Source organism: Triticum urartu, unplaced genomic scaffold (genome assembly GCF_003073215.2).
Source record: "Triticum urartu cultivar G1812 unplaced genomic scaffold, Tu2.1 TuUngrouped_contig_10310, whole genome shotgun sequence".
NCBI classification, from domain to species: Eukaryota; Viridiplantae; Streptophyta; class Magnoliopsida; order Poales; family Poaceae; genus Triticum; species Triticum urartu.
The window spans coordinates 1134-12452 of NW_024111164.1; the positions used below are offsets into that span (position 1 = coordinate 1134).

An 11319-nucleotide genomic window follows, 5' to 3' on the forward strand; every position below is an offset into this window, starting at 1 on the left:
GGACTTTTCCTTAAGCGCTTTTTAGTAGCCGCCCTAGTTGCACTTCAAATGCTCTACTCGCAACTATGGTTTTTCATAAGTTTGTAGTTGCCCCTGGAGGGGAGGCCCAGTAGCTGAGTTCTTTCATTTCTTTGTTCGATTAGATCCACGACGAGAGAGAGACAGCTCGTTTCCTTCATTTGCCAGCAAAATCTCATCTTCTTTTCAATTCTCGTCCATTACATGCAGTTCCCTGCTTGGTTCGAATTAATTAAGGAGCTCGATCACTGCCCAGCATGCGCCGCCGCCGTTCCGATGTGCTGCTCCTGCTTAATTGGGTCGCCACCCACCGTTAAGATCAATGTGCTGCTCCTGGTTGGTTGGGTCGCCAGCCACCGTTAAGATCGATGAGCAGTAACTTGTGTTCGATCTCTAATTCAAGTACGGTCGTCGTCGTCGTCCTTCTTTCCAGGGCGGACGGCGGCTGCTCGTCAAAAACCTGGTACAAACTGGTGTCCAAGTCCGAGACGAGACGATTCATGCATATGGCCTATGGCCCCTCCATCCGTCGTGTACGCGTATGCCGATCAAGCTCCCCGCCCTGATCGGCCGCCCAGTAGCTGCACATGCCCAGATCTAAAGCCCAGTTATGTCCACCTTTTTGTTTTCCGGGCCCGCCCAATTGTTTGGACAACAGAAAACGAAGCCCAGTTGTCAACCCGAAACAAGCAACGAGCCCAAAAGAACGACAAACGACAACGACAACCGCGGGGAGGAGTACGCCCGCTATATCATGATGGTGACGTCAGTTTTTAAATGTGCAATACTTAAGGCACATCTAGATGTACCCTAGACAGACCCAAGACTATATGTTGCAACTCAATTGTATTCATCGGAGTCTGTTACTATATATACAGGTGATGTCTTGCGTGACATGCCAAATAACCCTACAATATTTTTTGGAGTTAATCTATACAAAGCTAGAGATGATAAAAGAATCAGTCGGTAATAAATACAAATATGTCACGGTTTAATACCACCAATACAACTGTTGAGATGATTCTATACTACCCGGTTCCCACAGTAGTATGATGTACCGTAAAAAGTCTCAAAGAGACACCCTTTACTATAGAAAAAAAAATGCAGCCCACTAGTTATTTCGTCAGTCAAGGTGAGTTGTATATTTAGTCGCGTGACTGAAATTAGTTGTTGTGCTAGTCTGGCCATAATCCTACAAATCTTCTCAGCCGTAAAGCAGGTCCTCCGCATCATCTAGCAAAGTATCAATCAGGAGACTAGCCCGGGTGGTCGTTTCTAGTACTAGGCCACGTTGCATTCTCATGATTGACTTGTGCTCCTAGCTACATTGCACCGATCGGGCCGACATGACGGCAAACCTCCACGTATATTCTTCTCTTTCACATTTTTTTACACACTTACAAGCTTACTTAGCGTGGGAGGAATTCTACACACGTGTACATCTTCCTTCTTCCTTGTACCTCCTAATTAGCTAGCTAGCTTATACTATCAACTACTACTACATGCAAACACCACCACGTGAGTGCATGGATGCCATTCTCACGTGCGCAGAAATACACACTCTATCTAATTGTGTGGTCATTTCATCTAATTTTTATTGCATACAAAGATTTTCTTGTCTATTATATTTCTTTTATACACTGGTCTAGACTATCTTATTTACTCAATTACTTGTTTAAATGAATAATACAAAATTAATTATTCATCTTAATTTAAAGTACATAAAATAATTACCTTAAATCTGGGTTATTACAATGTGCACCAAGCATCATAGAATATACGGCCATGTACTCCCTCAGTTTTGACAATTTCAGACTTTCCATCACTTTCTAGATTCTTCATGGTCAACTCCTGTCCATTTTCCGCCACCGATAGACCCAGTCATCAAATGAATCCGGTACTCGTTAACACTGCTTCAACACCCCTTGCACAATTTGTCTGACCACATGTCTGACCACCAGTTCATTGGCATGTCGCTGTGTTTCGTGCTTACCGCACGCCTCGCCGCTATCACCACGTCGAGCCTCTGCTGTCCTGGTCGAGTCTCCCGGGTAGCTAGCCCACACTGCCTCAACCCCCACTCCACGGAACCACCGCTCATCCGATCAGTGCCGAGTATCACGCCTCCATCAGACCACTAGGCCACAGTCTGATCCACGTGTCTCTCACTATCCCGCTGAAACAGGCTTCGACTCTCCATGCATTTACGCCATAGCCCCACCATCAGCAAAGAGTGAAGTCGTCCATCAGACTCCAGCTCAACCTTCAACATGATTCCATGTAGCTGCGTTGTGCTACCCCGCGCTGCGTCGACTTCAAACTCTCTCATGTGTACACTGCCTTGAATCAACCCTGCGCCATAGTCTGTCGAAGCCGCACAAGCCCTCAGGCCTACACCATGTGTTTCCACACCTCAGAAGTCGGCCACCATCAGCATCACGCTCCTATGTCGTCATCACTGAAATCACCGCCGTCTACTGCTTTGACCAACATCCACGTCGATCCGCCAGACGGTCCGCCAGACTGTCCAGTGCAACCCAGCCGAACTTATCCGACTGCAACCATGCTCCACCCTGCATCGTGTCTGCCCTGCACATTCCGTGCATTGCTTTGACGCCCTGTATATGCATGATTCCCCTATGACACGCTCCAGGCTCCTTCGAACCTTATGCACGTGTCACAAACCTGCAAACCTCCTGGTAAAACCACCTGTGCATTAGCAATTAATGGAACCCAAAAAAAAAGTTACTTCCATGGTATCTTCCGTGGCTGCACCATGCATGTCTCCACAAGTCCCATGCATCGATCCTCTCTTTTATTATACCATTGCAGTCCATGTCACGCCCTATAGATAACACGATGACTTTACACTTTTCTGTGCTGATTAGCAATTCCTAGCTATCTCCTAGAGATAGTAGAACAGAAACTAGCACCAAGTCGAACTTGACACTCAGAGAGAAAGTGGGAGGAAGGAAAATAATGGTGCACGTGGTTTGTATGAGTACAATAGTGCGAATGGGAAGCATACAGAAACAAATCCCCTCCAGTGACCAGGATCGAACAAGTGCGATGTTGAGCATGGGATGACAAACCATCTGCAGGCATGCTTCACTAGGACGAGGCCTCGTTAGGTTGGAGACGGGAGTTGAGAATCAATTGTAAAATGTATTGAACAGTGACATTACGTAAGAGAATCATTTGGTACAAACAAACACTTGTACACACTCAACAAAGGACAGGTTTTAAAGCGGCCCACATCAGGATGGTGTGTATATATCTGATTTGGGTCCCTTATATGTCGATAATCTCCACAAAGCAAATCAGACACGTTCAGTCCAAACCCCAAGCAGTATATTAAGGTGACATGGTATGGCGTGGCTTTTGACCCAAGTAGGCCGGCCGTTCAAGATGGACGCCACACCTCACCCTCTTCTTCTCCGGTCATGAAGGGCACCACAGGCTTGTCGCAGGTGAGGTTCTGCTGGATCTTGTCAGGTGGAGGAAGCACGGAGCACGACATTGGCCAGATTCTAGCCGTGAGAGCAGGAGGGACCCAGGACGACCGGCCTGCCCTACGGGAGCTGCCAGAGAATCAGATGGGGAGGTTACCACGCTCTATGATCAGCCCTGCGCCGCCGGCGAAGAAACGGTTAGGATCTATCGGGAAGGAGATAAATCAGTACCTTCTCTGCCAAGTCGCCCAGTTTACATCCGGATCTGGGCTGCCGCCGCTGCCAACGGAAATTTTTGGCTCGTGTGTCGTCGCTGTGTAGTGGGTATCGGGTTAGAGTATCTTCAACAGGCGCGCAGCGCGATAAAATAGTTTTACATCGTCGAAATAGCATTTTAGCGCACGTACGAGGGTGGCTGCTTTTTCAGGCCCTGCAAAATTTAGCGTGCCACTGTAGCGCTTCACTAGGCACGGTAAAATCCAGCTCGCTCGACTAGACGGTGCATGGAAAAAATATATGAAACAACACATACGGAAGCATTCATAGTATAGTTAAAGCCCCAAACCACAAGCAAGTTCATACGGTGCTAAATAAAAATAGATAAAACGATGCTAGACTACTCCTCGTCCTCCTTGGTGGTGTAGTCTGACTATGTAAACGCGTCAAGCCACCGAGGTTCTTCATTGTCCCAGGTCGACGCAGGTCCCAGCTCGATCCGGGCTTCCGCCAGTTCCTTCCGTGCACGCTTGTTCACTCGATGCACGGCTCGCTTCGCCCTCCTCTGCGCCTCGAACCCATTCCCGGCAGCGACATCCTGCGGGAAGCACTCGCGCCACACAACCATGGCGTGCTCGTCAACCTCTCTGACGAGGAGGCGGGGCTTCCGCCTCTGTTGGAGGCGGCGATCCTTGTCGCTGATTTGTCGCTGGGGAGGCGCAAGATCCTACACCTGCTCATGCCTATGCACGTCGGAGAAATTCATCTGCGACCAAGGCCGCCCGAGGCGCCACGCCGCCGCGTCGTATACGCGAGCAGCCTCATGGACAGTGTCGAATGGTCCAAGCCCGAGGCTTGTATCGCTGGAGGGGCAGAGGCATACGATGCGGTAGCCTGAGCTACTCCGGGGGTGCGGAGGCATGGAGGGGCGCTAGAACCGACGGGGCGAGAAGGCGCGGGGGTGGCTGGGCACTGGAAGAGGCGGGGGAAGAAGCCATGGCGGGATGGAACTTTCTGGCGATTGGTGGTCGCAGGCGCGCGGCTTTTAACCAGCGTGCTGGGCGTCGCGCGCTAAAACTACCGCGCGCGCCAATTTATTTCGCGCTCCAAAATTTTGTGCGCCTGCCGGAGCTCGCCGCGTGGCCTCTCGCGCGCCAAACTGGCTATTTTTCCAGCGCGCCGCAAATTTCGCGTGCCTGTTAGAGATGCTCTTAGGGCGAGAAGGGCATCAAAGGCAAATTAACTGCGAACGAGGAACCTTTCTGCAAAATGTACGCAAAGTTTGCTCCACCCGAATATGTGCCACTGATCTTTAATCCGTTGGTCCAGCTTCGGTTTTCTATTTTTTCTACCGCATGCTCAGATTCTATTGTAGTCCGTCCTGTCTCATAACAGCTCGATCGATCTGCAGGCAATTATAATTCGTGTACGTCTCGGTCTACGTCCGTCCCTTCTCGATCTGAGCCCTTCATTTAAATATACAGCCTATACAGACCAAATCGACAACACAAACTTAGTTCCAGCGACAATTTCGACGAGCGAGGGAGCTAGCGTTTCGACGAGAGATCCATCGATCCACACATCTCATATAGGTACGTACGTAGTCCTCTCGCCTTCAATTCGCGTCGTCGTGAGGATCATGGCGGCGGCAGCGCTACTGCTGCTGCTGGTGTCGCTGGCGGCGGCGGCGGCGGCGCCCACGAGCAACACATCGGAAAGGTGGGAGAGGACGAGGAGCGAGGAGAAGGAGCGGATCTTCATGGAGTGGAAGGCGAGGCACGGGCACGGCACAACCAACAGCTCCCTGACCGAGGTGGAGGAGGAGCACCTGCACGCCATGTTTATGAAGGACTTCTGCGACATCGCCCACGAGGAGCACCGGTACACCATATTTAAGGAGGCCCTCCGCGACATCGACCAGCACAACGCTGGCTAGGCCATCAGGGTCTACAATAACAACCGATGCATCGACCAGTTCAGCCATCTCATCCAAGAGGAGTATGAAGCAGTTTGCTGCGGGTACTGGGAGGTGATGCCGTCCGAGGCCGAATTACAGAGGGTGGGCGAGATCCAGGAGCGCTTGTGGCAGGCATTTACTCATCGGTTAATTTAATTCTTGGTTGACAGGAAATTTACTGGATTGCTTTTTTATGGCTCATCAAGCATCTCCAATGTTTTCTATACCAGCAAAAAGTAGAGGATCTTTTTTAACATCAAAGTAGATGGTTTTCTCATAGATGAAATAGTTAGGATATAGTATGTCTGTGTTGCACATGGCTTTCATTATGCAAGATAGGAGAGGGAGTAGAGGCTTATTCTTTCATGCAAGAATATACTGATGCTGATTGGATTATATTCTTGCCTTGTTTAGGCGCATGGGACACACTACAGTGCTTCTATTTTCCATGTTTCTGCCCATGGCCTCACCGGACTACTATTATTCTGCAAGACTTGCAAAAAGCTTCCAGCACATATACATGGGGACGGTATCAATTGGAGACATGGAGCAGAGCTATTTTCTTGCAAGACAGGAAGTTGTTGCCATGCTGAATTGTGATATCATTAATCACAAAGCGGTTCCAACACTAGTAGCTTATCATTTTATCTCGTTCATAGAAAGAAAAAACTTGTCTGATTAATAAGTAGTTGTATTTCCCACGTATGTTTAATCATTGCATTTCTTTCCAATTAGCGTGGCGACATTCTCCCCTTGGCAGTGGGCACCCTAAATGTTTTTAGGATGTGTTTAGGGCACATCTAGATGTGCTCTAGTTATTGCACATCTAAGTGAGTGAATCAAGTATAAAGAAAAAAAGAAAAAAGAGGAAGAAAATATTCACACGAATCTCAATGTAAGATCAATGACATATGACTTAGATGTGCAATACTTATGGCACATCTAGATGTGCTTTAGCAAAACTGATATTTTTTTAAACAACGTTCTGCTATAGTTATTTCCCGTCATACTCAGCGCCAGGAATAGTGTTCCTAGGAACTCTGGTATACACTGCGAAGATGTTAAACAGTACTCCCTCCGTCCGGATTTATTAGGCCTAAAGACAACTTCTCTTAGACCAAGACACATAGTAATTTGCTCATATTAATTCATTCATTCTACTCCCAATGCACTCTCGCATATGCATACAACCAATGAAAAAGCATGTATGAAGTGTATTAATTTTCCAGCCTTAGCACCAACAACAATGACTTTCAATGCAACCAATGAAATGGCTGCATGGATGCACCTTTCCAAAGCGAGGCCTTATAAAAAGGGACATGCTTGTGATGCTGAGAGGCCTAATAAATCCAGACGGAGGGAGTATATAACTAGCTGTATAGGGTTACTGTATATCTCATGTATTGTATCCCTTGTATATGGGACCAGACACATGGTGTACGTGCTAGCCTATACCGTAGTGGACCCATATATTGTCTACTGCATCGGTACACGCACTAGAACGAATCGAGGCCCTATGGGACCACGCTCCTTTGCTACCCGATTTTGGGCAAACAACTCCGAGCTCTAACCATCCACAGTTTAAGTTCGAACTAGGATGGCTCACTAGAGAGGGATTCCACAATCTGGTTAAGAAAGTATGGTCGCGTCAACATCGGGGTAACACACCCATTCAACGATGGAACAATCGAATTCGCGCCTTGCAATGATTCCTGAGATTGAGCAAAAAAGCCATCTAAACAATCTCGGGCTAAGCACACCGCCGGCATATACAAAAAAGAAAAGTTGCGACTATCTACCTTAATTGATGATCTTGATAAAATTGTGGAGGTGAGGCCTCTCTCTGCTGCTGAGATTGAGCAAAAAGCCATCTAAATGAGCACATTGCCCGCTTTTTACGCGAGGAAGAGATTAAATGGTACCAACGTTGCAAGGCCGGCTCGCTTGTTCAGGGTGATTATAATACGAAGTACTTTCAAATGCTGGCCAATGGCCAACATAGAAAGAAACATATTTCGCTCTTGACCAGGACGAAGGCCATATTGAGGGGGATGCACTGCTTAGAAATTACATTACTATGTAATACAAAGAGCTTTTTCGACCTTCACCTGAAAGCCCTTTCTCGCTGGACGAGTCTATTACTCATGACATACCTCAAGTTTCGGAGGTGGAAATGAGTTTTTAAGCTCTGCGTTCCTTGAAGAGGAAATTCAGACCGCGGTGTTCCGAATGGAACACAATAAGGCTCCAGGACCAGACGGTTTTCCAGTAGAGTTTTATCAATGTTTTTGGGATATGATTAAGGCAGATTTGGTTCAATTGTTTAAGCAATTGCATGCCAAAAATCTTGATATCGCTAGATTAAACTTTGGGGAAATTTTCCTTCTACCCAAGACTAAGGAGGCTAGTCGTATTCAACAAAACAGACCGATCTGCCTTCTAAATGCCAGCTTTAAGATATTCACAAAGGTGACAACTAATCAATTGAATGGGGTAGCTGGCCACGTGGTCAAACCCACCCAAACAACATTCACGCAAGGACGCAACATATTAGATAGAGTTGTTGTGCTGTATGAAACTATGCATGAGCTTCACCGTAAAAAGTCGAATGGAGTCATCTTCAAAATATACTTCGAAAAAGCATATGACAAAGTCAAATAGCCCTTTCTCTTGCAAATTTTGCGAACTAGATGACACCCCGCGCGTTGCTGCGGGAATTCATAGTAGTAATGTACAGGATCAATGTTTATGCAGTGAATAATAATAGTTAGAATCATAATGTGGTAGTTCAACAGTAACATGTGAATATTTTAACTACATAAAGTTTATTATGTTTCTATGAATAACTCATGGTTCAATTGTAAAAATAGTAACATGTAGGAGAACTATGCATTGTATTTGTGGATTGTGCCTCTTCTGCAAAATGTCTAGAGATGCATCATTCTATTTATTATGCAATCTATTACAACCGGGTGAGCATATGGTTGGGGTTCTTTCATAGTATTCTCAACTTTGCAATTTCACTTAGCGAACAACTTTTAGTAGAGGTATCACGTGCTTATGACTACATTGTTAATGCTTTGATCAGGTGCAAAAACTTGCTTGGAAGTCAAAGAGTGTACATCATATGAGAATCCTGGACAAAGAGACTACTTGCAGTCATATATGTAAAGCATATTTCAGATCTGAAATGTAGTAAGTAGCAATAGCTAACTTAATATTCTAGGAACAGAAGGGAGTAAAATCGCCGCGTTCTGAAATTATGTCAGAGAGTTGAGACATTTCTTCAGTACTTGATAGGAACTCAAGAAGACTTTAATAAATGGCGTTCAGATAAATTTGTATACAACATAATAGGCCATTGCTAACTTATCAAAACTCAAAGCATGGAGGTCGGCAGTATAAGCATCAATCGTCGATGGCCTTGCCTGATTTGCATAATTACGTGGGGTACACATATGAAATAATTGGAGTAAAAAAAACTCACATATAAAAAAGACATCTGCCCTGCACCCAGATTGATGCGAGTGATTTCAAGTAAAGCCAGTAAGTAGTGTACATGCTTACATCAACTGTGATTCAGTAAAGTAGTGTGGGCACTTGAGAGTGTCAGTCCATAGAGGTGTCTTCTTGAGGGTGAGCCTGCCTCTTCACACGCAACAGCAGCAGCCACTGAGGGCTGGGGCGTACTGTGTCAACGCCAATTGAGGCAAAAACAACACCATATCCTCCACCTTCATCCACATTAGCTTGAACGCTGAACTGCAAGTTTGCGGATTAAAATTTGGGAAAGTTCCCGGGCAGGTCGTTCTCTTCCCTGCCGAAAATTTTGTGAGTATTCACAGGCAAGTCGTTCTCTTCCCTACCAAAAAGAGGTCCAGCTTGGGAATCTTGGAGGAACTAACCTTCCCAGGTGCGCCGGAACGGAGACAGTAGAGGGGAGGACGAAATTCAAGTCAACGCCATGGAGCTAGGAGTCAGAGGCGAGGCGGACTTGCGTTCCTGCCCGAGCAGAAGAGTCACCGGATGCAGGTTGTAGGATATTCAAAGCGAGGGGAGCGCCCTCCTGCAGAGATCGCCGCCACAACCTCATGGAAAGGATTGGTTTTCATTTTTCTCAATGGAGAGAGGGCTCGATGGGATACTTGAGAGAGACGGTCGAGATCACGTCAGTTATATGGAGCACAGGGCCCAGGTGAGAGACGAAGGGGCCTATGGATAGTGGATGGACGATGGAATGTGGAAAGGCCCTATGTTCGTCTTTGACTTACAGTTCGTGCCATGCAGCATGGTTGAAATTACTAATGGAAGGTTACAGAGAGGAGGAAAACATTTGTACATGTAGGACCTATTGGATGACGTGGATAGGCTGCATGTTTAGATAAATAGGTTAGTGGGGATGAATCTCTTAGGTATATAGGATGAAGGGGTTTTTCACCAAAATGGTGTCGATGAGTAGAGAGTTTTGTTTCTGAGCCAAGGGGACCCCGCATCCCCTATTTTGTTCAACCTTGTGGCCAATATGATAGCTACCCTTATTGAGCGTGCTAAAGTGGATGGTCAAATTAGTGGCGTCATTCCACATTTGATAAAAGAAGGTCTGTCTATTCTACAATATGTGAATGACACTATACTTTTTATGGATCGTGATCTAGATAACGCAAGAAACCTTAAATTGTTTTTATGTGCGTTTGAGGAGCTCTCTGGTCTCAAAACTAACTTCCATAAGAGAGAGCTTTTCTGCATATCTACTCGTGGGGCCAAAGTGAATCTACAATCTAAAATATGTCTACATACATCTGTATGTTGGAGTCCATTTGAAATGTCAAAAAAAGACATATTTAGAAACGGAGGGAGTATCTTTGCTCGATTAATCGATGGTTCATCCCAAGGGTGTCAAAAGTGTGTATATATATCAGGTGTGCACAAGGCTGAAATGTACCGTAATGTACTTTTGTACAGTATAAACATATCGTATAAACAAGCTCATAGAGATGCAAGAACTGGAGCCACGTGCTGACGTACATGAAGTGGAGCTGACCTGATCCCTGAACTCGCATGCTACAAACGTCCAGGCAAACAACTAGACACATCACGGTAGTTTAAATCATGTCATGTTCATTTGAAAAAAAAAACATTTCGGCCTAACCTAAGGCGAAGAAACCTCCCATGCAACTTCGGTCCATTGTTTACGCGAAGAGGTGGATCCCAGACCACTCTTCGGCCTATAGATGATCAAAGAGTGCTCTTCGGCCTAAACGAAGCCGAAATGAGCTCTTCAGCCCTGGTCCACCTCTCACTACTAGGAAAATGCTTATAGGTAGACATTTAGCAGTAGCGTTGGTTACAGACCCCACACTACTACTATTTAGCAGTAGCGCCGGCCAGCACCAGCGCTACAAGCGCATGTTAGCAGTAGCACTGTATTTCACGGCCAGCGCTACTGCTAATGGGCCACGCTCTCGGCCCCCTGTTGCAGCTTTAGCTATAGCACTGGGCCTCCTCCCCCGCGTTGCCGCTAAGCCCACCTCTGCTTCCTCCCGCGTCGGCCCGCGCACCCCTCTCCCCTCACTCACACTCACACGCTCACACCAGATCGAATTCCTCAATCGTCCCCCGATCCGGCCGCCGCCCCCGCGTCCTACTCTGGCCGTCTTCCCCCGCACGGGCCCCTCT

At 46.7% G+C, this 11319-nt stretch overlaps 1 protein-coding gene across 1 annotated transcript; it reads left to right on the top strand.

Moving 5' to 3' along the window:
* Nucleotides 1-4982: 4982 nt before the first annotated feature.
* Nucleotides 4983-6536, top strand: LOC125526500 (oryzain alpha chain-like). The gene has a single exon (XM_048691181.1). It carries the CDS (start codon nt 5326-5328, stop codon nt 5620-5622), a length of 297 nt encoding a protein of 98 aa, XP_048547138.1. The 5' UTR covers nt 4983-5325; the 3' UTR covers nt 5623-6536.
* Nucleotides 6537-11319: the final 4783 nt, after the last annotated feature.